Below are 26,900 nucleotides of genomic sequence, written 5' to 3' on the forward strand. Positions count from 1 at the left end.
TCCAAGCCGATTCTTGTGCCTTGAGTTTTCAAAAATCAAGAAAATCATCCATTTTGTTAGCATTTTCATCTAGGACTGTCAAATCATCATCACAATCTAAGTTAGGAGAGTTTTACTTACCCTTTAGATTCTGTGCTCTCTCATTGCCTTTGCTGTGTTCCGTAATATAAAGTCCATCAAAAGGATCCGTACAAATGGGGATAGAGCGCAACCATGCTTAACTCTTGAATCAGTACGATGCCAGCTTCTAACGTAATTTCCCATCTTAACCGCAACGATTTTATGCTTTTACATAGGACTAACCACTTAAATTTATTTATTTGATAAACTATACCAGGATACGACCTCCGCTAAAGCTCTTTTATCGGCTGAATTGTTCCCTTATTGCTCAAGCCAAAGGACGGTAAGTTTCCTATACAGGGGTTTCGGGCAAGGCGGCGTACTTCTTGTTTTGATCTGACTTTATTTTTGGGAGTTACAGGTTATCATATTTCTTAGTATTGGACCTGATAGTCTCTTGCTATGTTGCTAACTACCGCTGTGACCCAGATGTCATACTGTTCCTGAAAATAGTCTCTCAAATTCTTATCCTCGAGTCTAACAATGTCTAACTTCCCGGATGGTAATTGCTCATCCTAAATTTCAGCTACAGAAAAACCGTAGACACTACTGAATGGTGACTTTGCCTTTTAACATCAATAAAAGCCCTCCTGTAAACCCTAGTACCTTCTATCTATCCCAACAGTTTTCTATTTACAGCAACTTAATCAATAAGGTTTACGACCTTACCATCTTGTGAGTACCATGTTACTTTAAAGGCAATTTTATGACCAAATACCGTAATGGTTATAACTAAATTGTTATCACGGAATCAAACAGTTCGTGGCAACGAACTGTAGTAAGGAGCGACCCGGCTCAATGATAACCAAAACTCTAAAAAAATGGAACTTTAATACCAATAGCTACATCAAAAGAATTGTATTTTAATGCTGCTTGTAAATATATAAGTTTCGTCAAGTTTAATCTTACCCATCAAAAGTTACGAGCCTGAGAAAATTTACCTTATTTTAGAAAATAGGAGGAAACAACCCCTAAAAGTCATAGAATCTTAACAAAAATCACACCATCAGAGCCAGCGTATCAGAGAGCCCTATTGTAGAAGTTTCAAGCTCCTATCTACAAAAATTTGGAATTTTGTATTTTTTGCCAGAAGGCAGATCACGGATGCGCGTTTATTAGTTTGTTTGTTTGTTTGTTTTTTTGTTTTTTTTTTTCCCAGGGTAATCGTATCGACCCAGTGGTCCTAGAATCTTGCGAGAGGGCTCATTCTAACGGAAATGAAAAGTTTTAGTGCCCTTTTTAAGTGACCAGCAAAATGGAGGGCACCTAGGCCCCCTCCCACGCTAGTTATTTTCCCAAAGTCACCGCATCAAAATTCTGAGATAGCCAGTTTATTCAAAGTAGTCGAAAAACCTTATAACTATGTCTTTGGGAACGACTTACTCCCCCACAGTTCCCGTGGGAGGGGCTACAAGTTACAAACTTTGACCAGTGTTTACATATAGTAATGGTTATTTGGAAGTGTACAGACGTTTTCAGGGGGATTTTTGGTTGGGGAGGGGGGGGGTTGATAATAGGGGGATATATTGGGGGAACTTTCCTTGGAGGAATTTGTCATGGAGGAAGACAATTTCCATGAAGGGAGCGCAGACTTTTCTAATATTATTAAAAAAAACAATGAAAAAATAAATATGAATTTTTTTTTTCAAATGAAAATAAGGAGCAGCCTTAAAACCTAAAACGAACAGAAATTATTACGCATATGATGGGCTCACCTCCTCCTAATACGTTGCTCTTTACGCTAAAGTATTTTTAGTAATGTCAACTATTTATTCTACGGCTTTTGTGATTCAGGGGTCATTCTTAAGAAATTGGGACAAAATCTAAGCATTATTATAAAGAGCGAAGAACTGACCAGGGCGTGAACTCCCTCATATACGTAATAAAAACATGAGAATACAGAAGTTCGTTACTTAAGCTAATTTGTAAGTTACGTATATCTTTTACTAATAAAAACATTCGTAAAAAATTAAAAGTTCTAGTTGCCTTTTCAATTAACCAAAATATTGGAGGGAAACCAGGCCTACTTCCCCGATCCTTTTTTCTCAAAATCATTCGATCAGAACTATGAGAAAGCCATTTAGCCCAAAAAAAAAAAAAAAAAAAAAAAAAAAAAAAAAAAAAAAAAAAAAAAAAAAAAAAATGCAAATTTCGTTTTAATTATTCATCTGCGGAGAGCCAAAATCAAAACATGCATTGATTAAAAAACATTTAGAAATTGAATTAAAAAAAAAGTTTTTTAACGGAAAATAAGGAGCAACATTAAAACTTAAAACAAACAGAAATTACTTCGTATATGAAAGGGGATGTTTCCTAATCAACCCTCCATTCTTTACGCTAAAGTTTTTTACTGTTTTATAAAGCAGAGTTAAGAGAAAGAGTCAAACTTTAGCGTAAAGAGCGGGGCATTGATGGGGAAGCAACCCCTTTCATATACGAAATAATTTCTGTTAGATAAACTCAATTTTACACGCGCGGAAACTTTTCAAGGTTTAACTATATGTGAGGAATAATTTTCCGGGGGGAATTTTCTACGGGAGGAAGGGGATCATCCGGAAGGAACTATTGGCAGGGGACTTTTAATAGTGAGATTTTCCAAAGGGAAGGGGAGATTTTCTGGGGGAATCTTCCGGGCTTCTTTATGATTTACAAGTTAAGGAACTGTGTGTACAGCATCTAGAAGATATATTTTTCTTTCTGATGCTAAATGCATAAAAATTATCAGGTCTATAGTTATGTGTCAAAGTTCATTACCCATATCAAATTTGCATTATTTTAGAAAATATAAAATACTCCTTAAGAGAGTTAGAATATTGACGAAAATTACACTATTCAAATAATTACAAGTTCTTGTAGTTTCTGGCAGTTTCAGTTCTTTGTGCATGAAAATATGAAGTTAAGCATGAAACCGCAAAAAATAAATCCCAACAGCCAAAGAGTTCATCTTTTACTACTAAATTTTGAAGACCAGTATATATTGAAACACCTGTATCAATAAAACAAAGTAAATTTTGAAAGCATTCAATTTTAAAACAATTTAAAACCGGTAAGTTATTATTTTTCTCTGCATCGCAACATTCTGCACTGTATATGGATCTTAGAAAAGTTTTGGTGACCTTTACAGGCTGGTGTCTTTTTTTAAGTGCCCGTTGTTATTTAGCCCAAATTTTGGGGGGTTTTCCGAGGTCTCTACAGTGTTACCGGTCTGGCCTACTCTATGATTTACTGTCTGATTTCTCGGTATAAATTCAGGAATTCTATTTGGTGATGACTGAGCATTATTTGTTCCCTGCCTTCTAAAATTCCTGCCACCTCATAGTCGGAATTGGTTTCTTGTATTCTGTGTTAGCCTTTTCCACTGTATTCTAAGGAGACAATCGGCCACATATTGATTCGATTTGCCACACTAATAGCAGCGGAATCTTTTCCTGTATTGCTCGGTAGTTTCCTGGGCCCCACGGGGTCTATAGCTGTTTCTATGCATCTTTGACTCGTCATCGTCTTTTCTACCATTGTCTGTATTAGGTTATGGAGCCTGGAAATTATACTTAGAATGTCCCGACAGTAGGAAATTAAGATTGTGAAAACGGTCATTTTTGATGAATTCATCTATGTTGGAAACTCCCGTTTAATTTTGCAAAGAGAATCGTTTCTAGGGAAGTCTTTTTGCTTCTCTTTTCTGGTAAAATCATTTTGTTCTTAATCTACAACTTATTTAAGCATTTCAACCCAGTTTTTCTGTCTGCCACATGATGTAGTAAAGTGTTTTTATTCAGGTTCCTAGAAGGGGTGTGTGGTAAGGTTTGAAGGTAACTAATATTAGGGTAGCTTTTCGTTATGGTTGAAGGACTATATACTACTCGGCATAAATACGTACCTACTCGTATAGATGAGAAGTATAAATAACTTTATAGAGGTGTTTAGTATAAAATTACTTTTCCTAAGCTCAACAAACAGCAGTTCATGGTCTGGCTACATAAACACAGTAGTGGGACTATTTGCCCCATATAATAAACAGAACACAAAGGTATAAGAATAAACTATAAGAAATTAAGAACACTAAAAATAGTCCATAACAATCCTGAGTAAAAAGAACCATAGGTCGCCCGAGTATTACTAGATAAATGTTGCTAGATACAATAAAATGTATCATTTATACTTTAGGGTCAACAGTGCTTTCTGGGCCACAGTTCTGTATAAGAAAATATTTGGATATTTATCAATTTCCTTGAATGCCTATATATATATCCTGGTTTTCCAAGACCTATGGTACTTTCATGGGTAATTTTAAAAACTCTTATCTTAGTAAAAGTAGTATTTTTAAAACTTCATGATTTCATTTTCCGTCATATTTTTTTTTTATATTAAGAATTAAATCAATTTCTGACTTAATTGTTTAGCTCATCACAAATACACACTCTTCCTTCATTGAAAACTTTTCTGGACTAAGTGTTTACAGTAGTAGCTGAGAGGGAGGGAATCCCATTTTTTCTACCTGGAGAGAGAAATAGGGACGAGCAGGGATGTTCTTTAAAGATCAGTATAGGCCCAAAGACAAGACATTTTTTGCCTTTAAGTAATGATTAAATGAAAATTAAGCTTTTCGGCATTTCAGAACACTCCTACCTACCGTATCCTTTTAAGTTGTTTTTATTCTAAAGTTTGAGTTTTTAATCAATTCATTTAAAAGAACATCCAAAACCAAGGGCCGTTGAGCTGGAACTAGAGATATTTTCAAACTATTATCAAACTTCAGCGTAAAAAGCAAAGAATTCAGGGGGAAGGGAACCCTCCTGATATATGGAAAAAAGTTTCTTTGTTTTAAGCTCTAAGGTTGTTCCTTGCTTTCACTTGAATAGTCTTATTCATCTTTTTAATTTAGTCTCTGATTGTTTTTAGATCATTCCCAGGCCTACCCAAAATATGATGGGTACTGTCACGCCCATAACCCCACATTGCTTGGTGCTGCAATATATATACTAGTACTTGTAGATTGATTAGCATCGTCCTGGATTTGTGGTATTAAAATTTGTCTGAGGATTAACATGATGTATCTGGGACTTAATTTAATTGTGTAGTAACAAGTGACTATAGCAATCAAAACATTTGAAAAAATTGAATGGCAGATAATTATTTAGGATGAATTTGAAACCGAGCTCAATTCGCGATTGAACGAATATAGTTGTTAAACAACTTCTCCCTTTTCCCGTAAATGAAATTTTTTTTAGGCACGTAGGTTTTCTTTGGTAACTTTAAACTTAAAGAATTTTACATCTAAATTAACTTAAAAAGCAGTATAATATTTTGTTGCTATCAATTATTTTATAAAATTCTGATAACTATATGTACGAGCCGATTTTTACTTACAGTTCCTTGCCACATGACTGTTCAAAATATCAAAAATAAATATAAGACCCATTATTTCCCTTCAGACTTTGATACAAAAAGTCCCTGGGAAGAATAGTCTCCCCGTCCTGACAAATGCCCTGAAGCCGCTCAGAATGACCGCACGTCACCACCTTTTGTGCCGATATGCATATGAATGGAATTCTTTACATTAGAAACAAAGTGTTTTTCTAAAATAATAAGTGAGCTATCACCCCGCAACGCCTAAATTCAGCCTTAATCGAAATGAAGGGAGGTTAGAGATTATTACTTATCTCCCCGAGACCCTTCTCAATATTTGCCTGAATGCTTAGAGGAACTTAAACAATTATAATGTGAACGGCAAGTTTTGAGGTATTCACCCCCCTCCCACCTACACAATGAACCACTGGCCCTCCTCCATCATGGCTGACACCAAATTATACATCACTGTACATAACTTCATTAAACATGAAGCGAATTCACTTGGTTGAGTAAAGCTTTAAAATAAGTGCCTATATTAACTCTTTATTTTATATGAACTACTTGACTCTTTAGAAACAAATGCGCCACCACGCGCTTCTGAGAGTGGGAAGTTTAATTTATAGTTCTTCAGTAGCTTTAAATCACTTGGATATCTCATGATTTTTAACCAATAGACACTATGTTCTCTTTGGGTCAAAATTGCAGTTCGATGCCACAAAATGGCAGAAAACGTCTCATGCTATGACACAATCTTTTTAAGCGACTTAAGAAAGACAATAGAACTTTTAATTTTCACTTGATGAGCCATTTCCTACCTTATTTGGACCCTGATAGCCCCTGAGACAAAAAAAAAACAAACAAATGAGTAAACATCCGTGAATTACTTCTAAAAAAGACTTCTTTATAGATCATAGCTTAAAACCTCTCTAATGTGCTGAATTTAATAGTTAAATTGTCATTAAGGACACTCGCCACCTTTGGGATATGGTCCCTTTATCTTGGAAATAAGACCTATTTTCCCAGGCTTGTAATTTCTGAAGTTTAACTTTAAATTCGATAAATTAATGTATTTTGAATTAGCATATAAACAAGACTCTTTTAATATTTAATTTACCAGCATCTGCAGTCCTGTAGCCATCGCTAACATGGACTGACAAAGTTATGTTTATGGTTGGTCATCCACAGTCATTGAATCATTGTTATGTTTATGGTTTAGGTCATTGATGTGGCTCTGTAGTTTCTCTTGAGCCTTATCTGGATGACATTCTGAGCATTTTTTCCCATTAGATTAAATAAAACAGGGGATTTACATAACCATAATGAAATATTAATTTTAAAAAATCATAAAACTATATTATAGTCTCGGCCTTATGGTGTTGAGCCTATTAATATGTAAAATAGTCACGCAGATGAATGGCTCAAAAATCCGGCCGCCGTTCTTCCAAAGCAATAATATAATTGCTTAATTTCATATTTCAACTCTTGAGAAGGAATTAGAAACCTTCTATATTCAAAATTTCACTAAATGCACCGTACAGCGTCATTGAGTCGGAGTGTTTAACAGTCTTAGACATAAGTATCTAGCTGAATCTTAAAACCGTACTTGGAAAACCGTTGAGCCTTCTATGGTCCACCTAAAGGGGCTCTTATCACTAAACAGCACCATTTTTTTCTCCTTTTAAGAAGTATATTCTTAATTTTTCTGGTGGATGTCAAGTATTTTTGTTCATGACTGTTATAAACAAGCATATTTGCTGCAGGGTGACTTGATAGACGGAGATACTTCAGCAGGTTGTGGAAAACTGTCATAAACGCATACACAATAAACAGGTTAAAGTATTTTTCTTCTTCTTCTTCTTTTTGTTTGGTCCACAATCATTTATTGGATGGAAAAAAACTTCAAAACTCAAAAGTTTGCCAAGGCTTAATGAAGTTATCATATGAAGTATGATATAGACTAAGTTCCTCCTGTTAATAAAGAACAATGAATTTAATCTATATAATCATGCGCAGTATTGGCTCTTTACTTTGTTCAGTGGTAAATAACATTAGGATCAGTCTTTACTGTTTTCTTATGTTTGTTTACCTTTTTGGATATTTATGCATCCTCACCCCGTCTTATCACGAAAAACGCTAGTAGTACTCTCATTTTAATACATTAAAAGATTTCTATTAGTTGAATTATCGAAGTCATTCCCCATTTGAATACGTTCTATCCAACTCCCAACCCGCCAAACCCACTAATGCCTGATTTGGAGTTTTGTATCATATTTTTATGTAATGTAAGTACAAAAATATGCAAGTAGAAAATCAGCCTAACTTTAATAGCTCATTGATTGATTAATCAAAGCTGCACTCTATTTTTTATTCTGCTTCAATCATCAAATTTATAATATAAAAGGCTTGCTGTCGTCAATCGGGAATGTAAAGGCAAAAGGATAATTTGTTTGAGTTTTTTCCTTTAAATCCAAAAAGACCCCTAAAAAGGTGTATATTAAGGAAGCTGCTTCCCCAAACTCACAGCTCTTCACGCTTAAGATTAGTGGATAATCCAAAATAGGAAACAAAGGGAGAATCTTAAAAATCCCTGGTACTTCCGCGAGGGTGTAGGCTTTTTATTAATAAAAGTAAAAAGTTACACCAAAAATGAAATGCAAATATAACCTATCCTGTATATGAGGTACTCTAGCGCTTCCCTAGACTCGAAAATCTTTACGCTAAAGTATATCCCATTCTTTCTTTATGAAAGTCACAGTTCTTCCGCTTTAGCCGTATTTGACAAGTTATCTTCAATGGGAGTAAAGAGGCTAGACCTAACTTTTAAAGAATTGATAAAGATCGCTGTCCGACCAAAGTGAAGCTCGTAGAACCGATGCATACAAGCCCACAAGACAACCTGAGTGTTAGCCTTTTTCGTTATGGCTGTCAATAGGGCCCATATGCTTTTCATCATAACTAGGTGATTCCCATGTATATTTTATGGATTTTTTTATTTTACATCGGCTTAGATCTCAGACTCAAAAACTTAAAAAAACTGAAACTGAAAAGTTAATATTAAATTATTCTGTAAGAACAAAAAAAGATCAATTATTGTCTTGCATGTTTTAAGAATAATATAGGTCTTTATGCATCGCTTTTTAAAGTTTGTTTTGTTTACGTTATTGTCATGCTTGTACCCCTAGCATGGTAATAAAAGAGTACGGGCCTTCGAGGTATTAAACAAAAAGAAAAGTTTTTTTTAACTGAAAGTAAGGAGCGACATTAAAACTTAAACGAACAGAAATTACTCCGTTTATGGAGGGGCTGTTCCCTCCTCAACACCCCGCTCTTTCCACTGAAGTTTGACTCTTTCTCTCAACTCTACTTTTAAAACAGTAAAAACTTTAGCGTGAAGAGTGGGGTGTTGAGGAGGGAACAGCCCATTTTATAGACAGAGTTAACAGTCGTTTTAAGTTTTATTATCGCTCCCTTCTTTCAGTAAAAAAAACAACTTTTTTTTTGTTTAATTTCTAGACTTTTTGAATTAATGCATATTTTGATTTGTTTGCTATTGCATGTTTGGAAATTTGCATATTAATTAATTTTTTTGGCTAAATGGCTTTCTTATAGTTTTGATAGGATGATTTTGAGAAAAAAGGAGCAGGGGAGGAGGCCTGGTTACTTTCCAATTTTTTGGTTACTTGAAAAGGCAACTAGGACTTGTAAATTTTTACAAACGTTTTCATTAGTAAAAATATATGTAACTTACGAATTAACTTACGTTACAAACTTCTATATTCGCATCTTTTTACAACGTATATGAGGGGGTTCGCCCCCTCGTCAATACCTCGCTCCTTACACTAAAGCTTAGATTTTGTCCCTATTCCTTAAGAATGACCCCTGAATCACAAAGGCCGTATAAAAAATAGTTGTAATTACTAAAAATACTTTAGCGTAAAGAGCCAGGTATGAGGAGGAGATGAGCCCCTCACATGCGCAATAATTTCTGTTCGTTTTAAGTTTTAATGCTGCTCCATACTTTCAGTTAAAAAACTTTTGCATATTTATTTTTTCATTGTTTTTCTAAATAATGCTAGAAAATCCTGCGCTCCCTTCATGGAAGTTCCCTTCCCCCGTGACAAATTCCCCATGGAAATTTCTCCCCAAATAGCCCCTTCCCCTCAACCCCTCCCTCCCCTAACCAAAAACATCCCTCTGAAGTGTCTGTACACTTCCCAATAACCATTACTATATGTACACACTGGTCAAAGTTTGTAACTTGAAACCTCTTTCACGGGTACTGTGGGGGAGTAAGTCGTCCCCAAAGACATAGTTATTAGGTTTTTCGACTATGCTGAATAAAATTGCTATCTCAGAATTTTGATCCGTAGAACTTTGGGAAAAAAAGTTCATAATTCCACATTTTTGTAGATAGGAGCTTGAAACTTCCACTGTTTGGTTCTCTAATACGTTGGATCTCATGGTGTAATTTTCGTTAAGATTCTATCACTTTTAAGTGGCATTTCCCTTGTTTTCTAAATACGGCAAATTTTCTATGGCTCGTAACTTATGATGGATAAGACTAAACTTGATGAAACTTATATATTTAAAATCAGCATTAAAATGCAATTCTTTTGACGTAACTATTGGTGTCAAAATTTCGTTTCTTAAAGTTTTGGTCACTATTAAGCCGGATCACTCCTTACTACAGTTTGTTACCACGAACTGTTTGAAATGTAGCAAAGAAATTGACAAAACTTTGTTCAGCTGTGATAACCTCAGGCCTTTTCGTGCGATGATAACTTGTACTTTTGTATTAACCTTAACTAAGGGTAATGGGCACCGGCAGAAGGGGATGGCCCCACCCTGAAAATTTGGGACTATAAATTAATTGTAAGGAAACTAAAGGAACAAGAGCAGAATAGGGATAAAGCATGGAAAAATGTGTGCTACCCCATTGTTGGCTGCCTGGCAATAGATTTTGACCTTTAGTAAGGAAAATAAAAGTTCTAATTTGTGACTGAGTGACCCCTTTCCAGTTTTCCACAAACATTTTTTCTACATGATTTGGTTGAAGCCAAAAAAAGAATCAAATTTGTCATAGTAATGAATGGTAAGTAAATAACAATCCTTGTCAATAATGAAAGTATAAGAGCCTAAATAGTGATAACATTCAATAAAGGAATCAGGTTTTTATGGTGATCCTAAATATGTTTTTGTTTATTACTAATTAGTGCAGTTATTAGTACACAAGAAAGTTCATATAATTATGGAAGCACAAGGAAAACAACTTAATAAGGGGCAATTTTTGTAAAAATATGCCATCATGTTTTGCTTGCATTGCAAGAGTACCCCTGAGCTGATCTATGAAGTCACTATAATCTGAAATGTTTCTCTTTAGCGAAATGCTGGAAATTTTTGTATTTTCCCTCTTAACGGATACGTTTTTCTTGTTTTTTATTATTACTTTTTCTCAGGAGTAATTTTATTTATCTAGTCGTCACTTTGAAAAAGATTTTATTTTATACTGTTATGAAGCATAAAGGCGTCAAATATATCGGTTTTTGGTATTCAAAATTAGATTAAAATATTGCATTAAAAAATTTTGTTTTATTTTCTTAATATTTAGTTTTAATGCTTTACTTTTAACACACTACTTTGACAACGCGTTACTTTTTTCATTATAAACAATTGAGTCTAAAGGCATTAAATATTTTGGTATTTGATAAAAAGGTTCAAAACTATCGATATTGTTAAAAAATATCCGTCCAACGCTTCGGAATTGCTAAACAGAACTAACCGCTGGGAATTTATATATTAGTTTTTGTAATTAGGCTGTTCTTTTGTGTATTTTTTGTAATTAATTACTTATTTTCATTTTTATATACTTTTACTTAAATTGACATACTTTTTCCATCGCCTTTAGAAAAATGTTTGTCTCTAAGCTTCATTAAATATAAAAAAACAAGTTTTTTTTTACTTAAAGTAAGGAGCAGCATTAAAACTTAAAACGAACAGAACTTATTACGTATATGAAGGGTTTGCCCCCTTCCTCAACACCTCGCTCTTCATGCTACAGTTTTTCCCCACTTTAAAAAAAAGTTAATTATTGTTCTGATTAAACGTCCTGTGCGTTTCAGGAGTAGTTTTTACAGAATTGGGACAAAATTTAAACCTTAGCGTAAAGAGCGAGGTGTTGAGAAGGGGGAAACCCCTTCATATACGTAATAATTTCTGTTCTTGTTAAGTTTTATTTTTCGCTCCTTACTTTCAAATGAAAAAAACTTGTTTAAAAAAATTATTTTTTGATCGTTTTTTACATAACGCCAGGTTACCTGGCTCCATCTCTACGGAAAAATTCCTCTTCCCAAAGAACTATTCACTGGGCAATTCAATCCTGGTGAAAATGTACCCTGGACAATTACCCTTAACATCTCCACGCCAAAAATTGAATCGATAAAGAGGAAGCAAGACATTTAAAGAATTATCGTATAGGAATTCGGGCAAATTTAACAATGGGTAAATTTAACAACTTAAAAATCTTTCCCCAGGGGCTGTAGAGGGTCATTTTATCTTTAAGGATATAGTTATTGGTTTTTTCAACTATGCTAAAGAAAAAAGCTATCTCAAAATTTTGATCGGACGATTTTGGGAAAAAAAGTGGCGTGGGACAGGGGCCTAGTTGCCCTCCAATTTTTTGGTAGCATTAAAAGGGCACTAGAACTTTTTATTTCCATTAGAATGGGCCTCTCTCGACGGCTTAGACCCACTGGGTCGATACGATCATCCTTGGAAACAAAGAAACGAAGAAACAGATGAACCAAAGAATCCAAGATCTTTCTTCTGACAAAAATTACAAAATTCCGCATTTTTGCAGATATGAGCTTGAAACTTCTTCAGCAGGGTTCTTTGATGCACTGCATCTGATGGTGTGATTTTCATTAAAATTCTATTACTTCGAGGGGTCTTTCCCCTTTTTTTTATATAAAAAACAGACTTCTTAGGCTCGTAACGATTAAACTTAATGGGACTTATATATTCGGAATCATCATATTAAGCCAATTCTTAGATATATCTATTAGTATGAGAAACCTGTTTTTTAAAGTTTCGGTTGCTATCGAGCCGGCTTGCTCCTTACAGTTCGATACCACGAGCTGTTTGATTACACATCAAATCCAAACATATATCATTGAAATTTTGATCATTTTTTTGCGTTACTAAAAGTATTGCATTCATAAGACTTTACAGTTTCATGAAATGTAATTAAACAGACTGAAATTCTAATAAAGTAAGTAGCAAGTTTAGAACTTAAAACAAATATAAATTACTCTGCATATAAGGGGGACTTCCCCCTTATCAACCCCTTTCTTATGAAACAAAAGTTTTTTAGTGTTTTGGAAAATCTTATCGCTCCAAATCCAAATTTTCTCAATTTTATTTTTATAAAAGCCGAACTTCACAGTAAAGAGTTGGGAGCTAAAGAGGAGACAGCCTCTTTCAAAAAAAGAACAATCTGTTCAAATATGTTTCGAATCTGTTCCTTGCTTCCATTTGACAAGCTTTTTTTTAAAATTTAATTCCTGACTGTTTTCCAAAAAATACCTAGGCCTAACCAGAATATAATATGAGGTACCGGTCCCTTCAATCACTGATTAATTACTTTTAAAATGTGTAAATAAGTAATTGTGCGTTGATTAGAACCACGTTGATTACGTTTAAATTTGCAGTATCAATTTTGGAGACAATTTGAATATACTTAAAAATTGGCGGTGAATAATAATTTTGGTAAAAATTCCTTGTTAATATTACAACTACAGAATTTCGGTTGGATATAAAGGACTATTAATGTTAGCACGGATGGAAATTATGAGAGGCTTCTGATCTTCTACATAACTGGAGCCTTCGGAACATCTACAATAGGATTTTCTTATCGATAAATGCATTACATACATTTCTTTAAACACATTAAAGTACTTCATACAAATAGAAAAAGAAAATAACATCATTTAAAATAGCTGAAAACTTAAGTTACCAGCAGTATTTGTTATCCCAAAGAAGTTTCCTGGCGGGACTGTTAATGACCTGCCTTGCCTTTCCCACCTCTGTGCTAGTAGATATAGGAATGTAACATTTGAGCTGTATAGACAAACAATTTAATTCATTCCTACTCCTTCCCTATCTCTTTCAACATTTATCCGAAGCTTTATGAAGAGCAAGCAGTTTGTCCATTAAAATGTTCTTTTTAGGAATCTACCCTCCTCCACCCACCTAAACAATGACTCAACCCTCCCCTCATTATAGCTGATACGCAATTAGAGATAACCAAAAGTAGCCTAATTTCATTACAAATAAAGCGAATCAACTTGGTTGGATCAAGTACTGCCACCGTTAGCTTCACAGAATTTTAAATTGATTGTAAATTCCTCCTATTTGGGATATAGTCGTAGTTTGGTGCCCTACAATGGCAGAAAACAAGACTTTCCCCTGACCCAATCTGTATGGTCACTTAAAAAACAGCTTTGAATTTAGGTTTGAATGAGCTCCTTCCCAATTATCTAGGGCCTTCGGTTTGATACAATCAACCCCTGGAAAAAAAATAAACATGCATTAACGACGTTTCTTCTGATAACAAGCGAAATTCCACATTTTGATTATTGGAGCTTGAAATCTCTACGGTAGGGTTCTTTGATATGATGTATCTAATAAAAGAATTTTCAATAAGATTGCTTACTTTTTTGGAAGCGTTTCCCCTTTTTTCAAAAATTAGGCACATTTCCTCAGATTTTGGTTTTGGGTGGGTAGCAAGAAACTGAAAGAATTTTATATATTTATAATCAGCATAAAAAGCCAACACTGTCAGTGTAGCAATTGTCATGAGAATTCCATTTTTAATTCTGGTAAATATTAGTCCAAGTCTCTTTTTACTTCCAGTTTTTTTTTTTTATCACAAACTTGATAAGATTCTCTTATGATGAAATTTTTTTTGAACCTGTTCATTTTATTTAGTTGAATAGGACAAAGAAAAATAAAGAGGGTAAAGTTGACAGCTGGGTAGTAAGTTTAAATTTCGTTTTTCTTTCGCTACTCTATTTTCTTTAATGTCTGAATGTATAAGAGATTTAATTTCGAGGTGGGGGGGGGAAATTGTTACGTTTTGAAAGAGGTACATTTTACATGGCCGTAATAAAATCAAAACGTGGTACCTATGCAGGCAGGATGGTTTTTTAAATATCTCTCTAATTTGAGTATTACAATAGTTTTGAGTATCAAAATTTTTTAGTATCTCTATGATTTTTTGAGTTTCATCTTTTATAATCTACGGAGGCAATAAATTTTTCGATAATTTTGGTTTGAGTTTCTTTTAAGATTAAATGCATAACAACTCAATATTTAATTGATGAAAAAAAATATCCCCTTGCCAGGAATCCTTGTCGTTTAAAATTTACTGCTTTTTTTTCATTTTACATGCAATTTAATTGCTTTTTTATTTGATTTTTTCCTAAGTGTATTTAAAAATAAAGTCATTCCTACGAAAAAATTTCCTGAGATATATTCCCTGTCACCCAACCCCCACCGATATCTTGGCGTTTGCCCCCCCCCTCTGGAAAATTTTCTGCCGGTATCCTTGCTTAGGGTCCATTGGTAGTCAAGTTGAGTGGATTTTACAATAAAGGGGACAACATTTTGAAAACTAAGCCGTATATCTGTTAAAATATGTCTCGAAGAGTTGGTTTAGTTTTGGTTCTTAACCTGAATTTCTTAAAAACTTTTAACCTGAATTTCTTAAGGAAATTTTTTGAATTTCTTTGACCGAAATATAGTGAGAATTCAAGTTGTAAATGAGCGCACCAATGATATAGTATTCGCATTAGGAGGTCTATTTTGGTTGTCGTTAAAACTTAAATTTCACTTAAAATTATCTATACTGGTATTTCATCGCCTACTTTAGATTCAATCAAACGGTTTCGTTAAAGGGTTTACCAAAATGAATTCTTGTTAATTGAATTAAAGCTATCACATATTGTCCACTGTTAAAGGAAAACTGAACTGATACCTCCACAATATCAGAAAGCTTACCTTACAGGCGACCGGTCCTAAAGTCCATTTACCATGAAAGCTATTCACAACTAAAACTGGAAATTGGCTGCAAGCCATGAGCATGTCAGATAAAGCAAGATTTGCAGTTAAAACATCTATGCCAGTGCGTGTAGAATGACGTCTTCCGAAAAGTATTAACACTAAGGAATTTCCAACAAAAGCAAAGGATCCTAAGAAAAGTAAAATTAAAAAACTACTATAAGTCATATTTAGCAAAAATTCGTGCTTTAAAAATCAGTAAAATCGTACAGGACATGTTTTTAATAAAATTAAGCAGAAACAGGGAGCTTATCTGAGCTCACACTGCTCCTGGATTTTTTAACCATCGCAAAAATTAGGGAAGAAATAGAACAGATAAAAAAAATCTTCACGTGCATTCATCATAAGCAAAAAGTAGTATATTATGATGATGGTTAATTAATCGACCTCTATTCAAATAATTTATTAGTATGAAACTTAATGGGACTTTAAAAGGGCTGGTTAACTTTTGAACAGTGGTGATATCTATAAATTGTATCACAGGGTTACACATACTTCAACTTTCGAATCATTCAAAATACCAAGCCTTGCGCTATCTTTCCCTAGCCCCTTCCTTGTTAATTGATGTTTCCGGACTGAATTTAGTCTTTTAGGCAATTTCTCATTTAATTCATTTTCTTTAGAAAAAAAGAGTAAATAGAAAGCCATTTCGTGTTTTGATTCATTACTGATTAAAATAAATAGAATCATATTTTACACGTTGAAAGAGGGGAATAGAATCTTATAAAACCCAAAATGGATTGGGGTGAGGAGAATTTGCCAATAAAATACAATTCTCGGTGAAGAAAAAAAAAAGAGAATGTAAGTACTTTTTGCCAAAAGAGCAGTTTTAATATTTTATGTAGCGTCTAGAAGCAATTATTACAGAAATTTAGTCCTTGGAGGGAGTATAAGATAATCTGTATAAGAAGAAGTTGGGATTAAACGGAAAATTTATGCTTGGGTGCCATTTTTTTGTTAGTAATTAATATCTATAATAAGAATTTTCTTAGGAAGACTAATGAAAAATTTTAAGTTTATTGAACATGTTTACGTAAATAAATTCCTGCTATTGAGTTTTGTATTCTCCCAAGTTCTTCAATGACCCTGAAGTACAATTTTGTCTCAAAAGCGAAGTAGCGTTTCAACCTAACGTCACCTTAGACCTTAGTTCCTCTGCTGCCTCCAGAGGCAAACAGGGAGTCTGTGAGTAGCCTCCAATCAGCCGTAAATTGGGCAGCTGTGCAAATTTCCTCCCTCTTTCGGATGTGACTCGTCTGGATAGCTCTTCTGTCATACTCGTACAAAAAAAAGTTATGATGGGAAAAACATAACACTAAAAAATAGTGTCTCCATGATTTCATATCAGGTTATATTTTGGTTTTGTAATCAATGGCTACCTGACAGTATACTACCTGTTTGAATTCATGTCCCAGTACCTTATATTAACATAAATTTTGCAACACACTCACCCTTCCGTCAGATTTGTACCGTATACCCCTGTAGCATAATCATTTCTGCAACAACTCTGTATCTTTAACCATGAGTTATTTTTGAGCATGTCATTGGCGCTTTTTGTTTTGATTCAGAGATGGATGTGTTCTCACTGTTAGAGGTGAAGGTGCCAGTTAAGCCAATCCCATGTGATATCTGACACTGTCTCATACGTCCATTCCTCGTTTCTTTCAAATGTAATTCAGAGAAGGCAAGAACATTCCTTGTTTAATCGTGCTATCAGACCCTCTTTAGTGATGCAACACCAAAAGGTATGTATCATGTACTGTTGACCATCTTCTTATCGACCCATTAGCTTATTACCAGTATACGGCAAGATTTTCGAATGGATCTTATCCTATATTTTCAATGATCTAAGTATTAATAAGGACTGGATTTCTAAAGACCAGTTTCGATTTGTTAGAGGCAAATCAACTGTAGATGCCCAGGACAAACTTGTAACGACAGTGGAAGAAAATAACAGGATGAATAAATTCAAAATTTGTTCCTCTTTAACATTAAAGGTGCCTTCGACAATGTATGGCACCCTGGGATTTTAAAAAGCTATTAGAACGAGACTGTCCCACTCCTCTAGTTATGCTGATTAAAAGTTATCTATCAGATCGATCAGTTTCTTACGGTGATAAAGCTGATAATGTAACTCGTATCCTTCAAAAATCGTGTCCACAAAGAAGCATACCCTCTCCGTTTTTATGGTCTATTAATGTGGACGATCTGCATCGTTCAGAGTTGCCGACAGACTGTTCAAAACAAGCGTATGCTGATGACATTTGTGTGACAATATCTTCCAAAGATGCGAATTTCTTAGATCATACAGCTAAAAGGTATTTACACTATTTGAAAAATGGGAAGATAAAAATAAATTAAAATCTGATGTTAATAAATGCCAAGCTATCATCTTTACTAAGAAAAGAGAAATTCCACAGATTAATCTTCAATTTTAAGTCATAGAATACAAATAAGTGGTAAAGTAAGATACTTGGGATTAACTTTGGACAGGATATTACTTTGGACTGACCATGTTTAAAGTAAAGTAAAGGTTGCCAGACAATATTCAAGAAAATTGTTATGTGCCGCCAGAACAACTTGGGGTCTTAAATCATTTGCCCTAAGAAAGTTATATAAAGCTGCTATTAAATCCACCATTTTATATGCAATACCTGTTTGGTTGTCAGCGCTGAATTTAAAGAAAATTGCAAACATGTTAGTATCCGTCCAAAGAATTGCTATTGTTTTGATTCCCAAAACTTTTGTATCCGCTAAAACTGACACAATAACGGCTTCAGCAGGATGCCTTCCTGTTGACTAAAGCCAAAGAGATAGCTCTCGCCAGCAGGGCTGCCAAATTTTTTTTAAGGAGTGTGTCATATTTTTTCCGAAAATGTGCTTTTTGTGTCATCTCAGATTCCATAATGTGTCACAAAATGTGTAATTTTTTTTGCTACAAGTGGTATCATATTTAATTGTCAAATCTTTAAATAGAGTTTTCAATATATAATCTTTTCCAAATCGGTTCAGAAAGGAGTAAACTTAACCTTAAACTATTATCTTGGGATCGAGACGTTTATATGACACCATGAAAGTGATAGGAACATTCGATTGAATTAATGTTACACACTATGAATTTGTGTCTGGGCGACCAACGAGGCAAGTTTACATTTATAAAAGTTTTAGGGACAATCAATTCCGAAGGTAAATTGAAGACTTTTCGCTTGACGTCGTAATCGTAATCGGCTAAGGTTTAGTTTACACCTTCGAAAATGGAAAAATATAAGACCACAGTAGGCGCGTTTGAGCTTTTTAGTTTGCGAGCATAAAACTTGTCCGAGACCTGGATTCAATCGAGAAGAAATTCGTAAAAATGAAGTATAACGCCTGAACACACTTCTTTTTGTTTTAACATACTTTGTGCCTACTTTTCTTCTCTTGTACAGAATGTCACTTTGACTCGGAAATCTGAACTTAATTTCCAGAAAAAACAGTTCCAACTATTTGTCTATCAACTTGTCTGTGGCTCATTGTGCCCTCATTGAACCTTAGCTTGAACCAATAATACTACTAAGCCATCTTCCTGTCTTAATGGTTACAATCGTACTTCTAATGGACCTAGAGGTCGAGGAAAAATGTGAGCCAAAATCAATCGCATATTTGTACTAAAAATTAGAGATAAATATCAGATATATAAGCACTGAACAACTTGGTAACCTCTCACACACAGACTCCCCTCCCCAGAACTTAAAGTATATTCGACCCTGTCTATGTCTAGAGCTCATTGGTCTCTTCTTCTTTCTCCTTGTACCAGACCATAAAATTCTTCCGCATATCGGAAGGAATTTCCCAGTCGTGCATGGTTCCTGAGGTACGAGAGACCAGCTGCTTTGCATGCATCAGTGAGTCTATCGTGTCGAGAAGTAGACTGTTCCTGAGTTTCATTTTTATATTTTATAGAACTGAAAATTGACGTTCTGCAACTGCACTGGAGTGCGGAAGAGCACACAGATTTAGCATGAAAAGGGACAGCTCTTCAAACTGTGGCTTGCTTTGAACATCTTTCGTATTCATTAATGTCTTCCAAAAGATCAAAGGAGACATTTTAGTTCCCATGGCTCTGATAATCTCATCCCTCTGCTCACTCATCAAGATCCACTGAGTCTCTATTACATCCCTTGACCTTTCCACTTCACCTTCATGTCTCCCAAGTAAGCTGCTGAACCGACCAGTCAGTCCCACTTGAGTGTCAACTTTTCCGCTCAAAGCAGTCACTGGGTCTTAAACAAGCCAGATATTTTAAAGTGGGATCAGAATGATAAATTCATATCCTCATTTGTTTGATAACTTCTACAAGGAAGTTCAGGCATTTCAACCTAAACTGTTTGAGATCATTCGAGGGTATCACATCCTTATATTTCAGCACGTGTATTTTGGTACTTGGACCAAAAGAAATCTCGGAGATTTCCTTGAAACAGCCTGAGATCATGGGTATGACAAAAGCATTATCATTCTCTAAGATATCAGTTTTGACAAAAGACTTCATGATAGACTTCATGGTTGCCCTTGAGCTGGAAAGGAGTTTGTGAATGCGACTGTCACTACTCTGGAACTCCAAATTCAAGCAATTCAAACCTTTTCATCATTTTTAGGTGAAACAAGGTAAGGTTAGAATGAAGTGATCTTGTTTGAAAATAGAAGTATGTTCATTTAGAAATTTTGAAGCTATATTTATTTACTCAATATGTAATCCATTCAACTAGCTTCAATCTAGTATTTTTGTCATATTTGTTGGTGCCTTTTTAATCCAGATGGATTATTCTGAAGGAAAGACTTCTCTGGAAGTCTTAGACCCCTTTGTGGGGTCTAACGCTTTGTAGTTTTTCTTTATTTTCTCTTAATAATAATAAACAGATTTGAAATTTGTAATCTCGTCCGAGGTGGGATACCCCTCCTGTACTCTTAAAAATGTGAGTTGCTGTTTATGCATACAGCTTTGATAAACTGCACGCTGTTTACTTTTTAATATTAAGTACATACCAGTTGACTACATCACATACTCAATCAAGCAGCCAATTAAGTTCAGATATTCAACGTGCATTTTGATTTGAAATTTCCACCTATGGCTGTTTTCTTCTCGTGGTTTAAATTTTAAATATGGTGAGGGCATCTGTCCTGTATTCCGCACTGTTTGTGTACTACTGCCACCGTTAGGTAGTGCTATTCCTCTCCATTAATTTCTAGCTTTTGGGGAGGTTGAAAACTAAAATTTTACTTTTCTTTTATTACCATTTAAAAAACAAGATTTGGATGACAAAATTGTGTCATTTTTTTTGAAAAATGTGTCATTTTCGTCGATTGTGTCATTTTTTATCGAAAAATGTGTCATTTGCGTCGATTGTGTCATCATTTCGACTGAATGTGTCATTGTGTCACGCAACATCAAATTGTGTCATTTTGACACAAAATGTGTCAATTTGGCAGCCTAGCTCGCCAGATATCTAAGAGAGGAAGGCCTGATTATTGGCTACCCCTGAACAATTTAAATAGACATAAATTAAACGAACATACAAATTATACTGACTCGCAAGCAAATTATGTATTCGGTGATTGCCTTTCTTCCTCTAATACCATAAATGAAATTCGGACAACTTTACGCATAAACCTGTATATGAAATGGTATGAAATATTTCTTACTGATCATATTGACCTTCTTCAAGTTGCAAAAACTTCTGCTAATTATAAACCGACACGAATTGTTACTGGTCACTGTAAACTGAATTCATTTTTATGTAGAATTAATAAAGTAATTGTTCAGCTTGTGATTGTGGTGATGAAGAGACTTTATATAATTTTTTTTTTTTGTGTAAACTTTTTGAAAATAAAACAGCCGAAATGCAATTTAGATTACACGAGTTTTCTTATTCTGATATTTTTAATATTAATGTTATTTGGTTTATTGAAGAGGCTAAATATGCAATTCTAACATACTTGAATCAAACAAAGAGACTGGATATTGTGTATTTTTTTTTTAACCTGTGTGCTATTTAGAAGATTGTATTTTTGTAGCTGTGCTTGTGATATAATCCATGTGTTGTATTTTGTAGATTAGATAGAGAGATACTCTGTACTGGTTTAGTCACTAAATAAAATCATTCTTTTATGTACGAATGAATATTTCATTCGTATTCCAAGCTTGTTAGACAGCAAGTGCGATTGTGAAAAAATTACGTCTCGGAGGGAAATGATATATGTTAAATTCCTTTGTCTGGTCTGTTTTGATGGATAGTAATAAACTATTATGAAAGAAAACTGACATGTTTCTTTGAATGTTTGAAATATTCAGGTCTTTCTTATTTAGACGAGATTTTCGAAGATGCTGAATTTTGGCTGGGGGCAAAACATCAACCTAGGAGGCGGGCAGTTACCCTCAATACTCCATAGTAAACTGTGCCCCTGAGTATACATATAAGTTACTCGTTCGGTTGTACTTGTCGGAAACCCTTGCTAGGCTTAGCACCAAGGGTGGAGGCTTGAAATGGTGATTGAGTAAAAACGCCTCGGGAAGATTCTAACGGAGAAGTTTCTTCTTCTCCGGGGTGTTTTTTTTTATGGAGGCTATTAAGACATAGCGTAATATTTTGTAATCTGAACAGCTTGTTTACGTAGTGAGTGGAGTGTAAGCCTCAGCATTAATATGGACCCCTCCTTTATCTCTTGCACTCAGGCGAGGTCAGTTGGGGTGAGACGGTGCTACCTATGGGAGAGGGGATGTCACTGTTTACCTAAAAAGCCATATTCCTTATAATTACTTAAACATACTAGAATTATAAGAAATACAACCGATTTGTGTTAATAAAAACCTCCCGAATAAGTTTGTCATTATTGGTCCGCAATACAATTCCCCAAATTGTTGGTTAGCGAGCTACCTTGAAGCAACCCTCGATTAAACCAGAGAAGAGTTCTTTAAATAGTTCACCATTTCTAATAAAAATTTCGAAGTCCGCCGAAAAATACGGCTTCACAGTGAAATCACGGATAAGGAGGAACCTGACTTGTATTCCATAGTTGACCATTCTCAGAGAAAATTGATTAATTTTTATTATTCATGTGACAACATGTGAAACAGAGGATTGACCTTTATTGAAAGAAAAATAATTTTTTTTTACAGTTTTGTGTAATATATGAATTTTACTACAACTACTGAGTAATTTTTTTTTGAAGGTGACAAAGGGGCTGGGATTCGTTCAAACTATACCACTTACGGTACTGAATTGGTCTAGGGAGGCTTAGGATTGAGTTACTCGAGGGTTGCAAAGAGTTGAGTACAGAACATAAAGTGAAGTACAACAAATAATGCCATTATACATAGCCAGTTAATTTTTGTTTCATCTCATAGACAGAAAGAATCAATAAACATACCAAGTAGTATATAAAAGAAAGCAAAACTCATAAGCCAGGAAGAATCTGGAGCAGGATATTGATACCAGTGGGGATGTACCATGTAAAGCAAATCACGTGGCACCGACTCAATTAGTGCCGGTGTCTCATTTCCATAATGGAGACTGTAGATTTTCAAGATTTCCCTAGTGTGAAAAAGAAAGCATTAAAATTGTGAAAGTCACTTAAAAATTAAGGAGAATTCAAGTCTTCTGAAAGGTACGGCAACCAGGATCAAATCAAAAGAAAAAAAATTACTGAGGATTTTTATTCATGTTTACTTGAAATTTCATTTAAACAGAAGTGACAGGCCTAAAATTATGGATAAAACAGAAGTAGTTACGTAAAGGTTATTATTAAATGTACAAACATATGTCTGCAATGATAAATTATTATCGGCTGTCAGCACTTTGAAAATGTAAGTGAAAGCAAAACACATAAAAAGCCAAGTGAACATATCCATCACCCTTTCTATAGCCTACAGAGAATCTACATAATAAATGAGTAAAGTCATCTGTATTCCCTCCAAGTTGTTTAGAGTGTCAAGGTAAATAAGGAAAAATTAAAACATTGCTTGACTGAACTTCTTCTTCTTTCTTTTTGAAGCCAAAAAGATAAATAAAGTAAATTTTAGTGGCGAATAGGAGGTATTAAATCCCAAATAGTTCGGATTTTTAGAAGTTACAATCATATATCCACGGAGATGGAGGTCATATTGTAAATGACTGTAATAGCATCCAAAGTTAACGATTTTCCATGGAAGATCGGACTGCTCCGAGACTAAAAAGAGTAAAACAAAAAAATTAAAACCAAAATAAACCCGTTATTGACATCATTTGAAGTTATCAGAGGGACCAAATTGAAAAGATTGTAGCTGAAGGAAGCTCAGCATTTAATGCCTAAATTAAGTAGTGTCTAAAATGATGTTAAAAACATTCGAACACAAAAATAAAACCCTAGGGCACCCACTAGCGTAAATCTACCTGTTTTTTAATCAAACACTACATTTGCAAATAATATGCAAGTGCTATATTCTGTTGCAAAATTACCAATGTAATATTTTGCACTGTGTTTAGGCCAGCGTGTTTTGTAAATGTTTTGACGTTCAATAAGCAAACAAATACAAAGAAGAAACAATAGGGAAAATTTTTTCAAGACAATGGAAATCAATACACAGCATTTATTTCCACTGTTTTGAAAAGATTTTTCCCATTGTTTCTACTTTGTATTTGTTTGTTATGGAAAGGCAGTGTGGTCTTCGCCGCTATTAATGTTCAATTAGCTCACTCCATGCTAAACCATCTGTCTCTTTATATATTTCCATCGCAATTTGAAAGAATGAGGAGAGTTGGCCTTCTTGCCATAGAAACTATAGAGTATTTTCAATATGCAGTGTTTGCGGCTTTAACCACGGAAAAAATTAAAAACACCCCTAACAACACCCCAACAATATATAAGAAATCTTATGGTAATAACTTTAAGGGAAATATATAAACCGTAAATGCTTCAGATCCATTTATTTTGCCACATTGCAATAGTAACAAAGTCCAGAGTACCTGCCTTTTCGGTTTCAGCTAATTTGTGCCTCAATAGCTAAATTGGCTTAACCAGACTTACCTTAACCTAATATGATTCGAATCTTTTTAGATGTTAAGTAGCTAGACAATTTTCAATTTTTGATTCTTCCCCCCCCCTTCCCTGCTCGCAACTTAAGAACTGTCCGAATAGGGGTCTAAAATGCTTCTTTTTTCATGTTTTTAAGTGTATTTTCAAGAAATATGACATTGGTAATCTTGGCTATTTTATGCAATCGCAGCTCTATTTTGTACATTATCGAGGACATTTCTGGGATATTTTCGGTGGTAACTCCTGCAATGTCGGCTCAAATGTGTGCAAACTGTGGTACAAGATTTTTGCTCCTGGCAGCATTTTGGAATTTGTTGGTGACCTGTCTTACATGAGAATCTCGTTAACAAAGCCGTCATTCTTAGCTCCAAAGATTGGAATCCTGGATACAAAAAAAGAATAAAAACTTCATTGTTTTTCTGTTTCAATCTTAAAGGCCAAAAAACGACACTTTAAAAAGACGGTATTTACTAAATTAGGAAAGGTTTTCTTAAGTAGCGGAGATGTGCATTGATTTATTTTTTGAATAGCAGAATCTATTCTAAAATGTACTTGAACCTCCAAAGATTTAAAACCATTCAAATGTCAAGTGGAAGACATAGATCTATTCAAGGGACAAATAGAGCTCTTTTATCTTTTTCTTTCTGAAGAGGTTGAATAGAAAAGGTAAGCCTTTTAATTTTTCGCTAAATTTGGAGAATTTCAGAGCAGCCAATATTTCTTACATAGCTTTTAAATTAAAACAAAACACTTTTTTCCAAATGAAAGTAAAGAGATTAAAGTTCAAAATGAGCAGAAATTATTCCACGCATAGTATATCTTCCTTAACACCCATCCCGGCCCTTTTGTAATAGCATGTTGACTGTGCTTGTGAGCACGACAAATGTAGTTGGTGAGTATAATTGTTTGTTTACTTATTTTCTTAAGAATATGTGAACTGAAAATTAAAACGTTTAAAGCACATGAGTATTAACAAGCAATTCTATTCTTGAGATATTATGAAAAATATCTGTTATTCTATTCCAATTGGGGTTGTTCCTGAGCCGTTATTTTTAAAACAATGGGCACAAACAGTTCGACTTTATGGTAAATACTAGGGGCTAAGGAGGAAGCACCCCCTCATATATGGAATGTTCTCTGTGAGTTTTAAAGATTAATGTTACGCTTTATTTTAATTTGTAAAACCTGTATATTTTATGTTCAATTTCTGTAAGTGTAAGGAGGGCTACTGCCCCCTCAAACCAGACTCTTCAAATCAAAGACTAAGTTTTGGAGAACAATGCTTCGGGAAAAGGTTCAGTAGCACCTCTCAAAAACAAAACATATCATTTCTTGTAATCTTTTCCTCTTGGATTGCATATTTCCAGGAATTTACTCGTTTCAATGGTAGGTTTTTCTGTTTCTAGTCACCTTATTCATTAGCAAAACTAATTTTCGTCTCCTATTGATAGAATGATGAACATCTCAATGTTTTCCTAGGAGCTTATTACTAACGTTTGCTTCAATCTGATCTGCTGTGATTAGCTCAGCAGTTTTAATTTAATTCTGGAACTCTATTCCAGGAGTATCTTTCTTGATAACAGTGCACAAGTAGCTTAATGGCTTCCAGTTATATGTTTACATTAAAATATGATAATGATACTGTTATTTTAAGGTCTAACAAAGTCAATACTAAATAGTGTGCAGATGATGATATATTAATTGTGTTTGAAACTTGTGAAAACTAAATGAAAGGAAACGCAAGAATAAGCGGAAAAAATGGGATATATAACCATTTCATTCGTGATATCTGTAAGTTTCGTAAGAAATGCAAGTTTTTAAATATTTTTTTTATGTTATTTGATTTTAGGTATTTGTACGTGCAGTTTTGATCATGTTGACCTTTTTCCAGTTTTAGCTTGTATCGACACATCATGTTGTTTTTCTCCTGTATCACCAGTGCTAGAGGGTAAGTTTGAAATCCATTATTTTCTTAGAGCAACGCCGAAAGCATTTGCGACCCCTTCCTCCCCTGGGTCATGTTCCAGTCGACTTCCAGTTTTATCCCCCTGCATACCCAATGCCGAGCAGCATACCCCTGGAATACATATCTCGAAAGTATCCTCCATCCCAGTTACTTATGCATGTCCGGTCTTTCCAACCCCTCAGATCAAGTTACCGAATTGGGAATATATCAAAACCTCCTCTTACTCACATTCTTCGCATAAATTTACCCCCCATACACTTAGATGCTCTCCGTACGTCCAAGAGTTTGATATGTGGTTCTG

The 26,900-nt window shown here is 34.5% G+C and overlaps 1 protein-coding gene across 1 annotated transcript in view; it reads right to left on the reverse strand.

The window, feature by feature from the left end:
* LOC136031943 (rhodopsin-like) overlaps nt 1-26,900 on the reverse strand; it is a 94,074-nt gene that overhangs the window by 33,899 nt on the left and 33,275 nt on the right. Inside the window, exons 3-4 of the mRNA XM_065711945.1 lie at nt 22,990-23,153; nt 15,526-15,716 (exon numbers count right to left, since the gene is read on the reverse strand). Of these exons, the coding sequence (XP_065568017.1) occupies nt 15,526-15,716; nt 22,990-23,153 (355 nt within the window). The remainder of the gene's footprint in view (nt 1-15,525; nt 15,717-22,989; nt 23,154-26,900) is intronic.

This window comes from Artemia franciscana, chromosome 10 (assembly GCF_032884065.1).
Source record: "Artemia franciscana chromosome 10, ASM3288406v1, whole genome shotgun sequence".
In the NCBI taxonomy this organism is placed as follows: Eukaryota; Metazoa; Arthropoda; class Branchiopoda; order Anostraca; family Artemiidae; genus Artemia; species Artemia franciscana.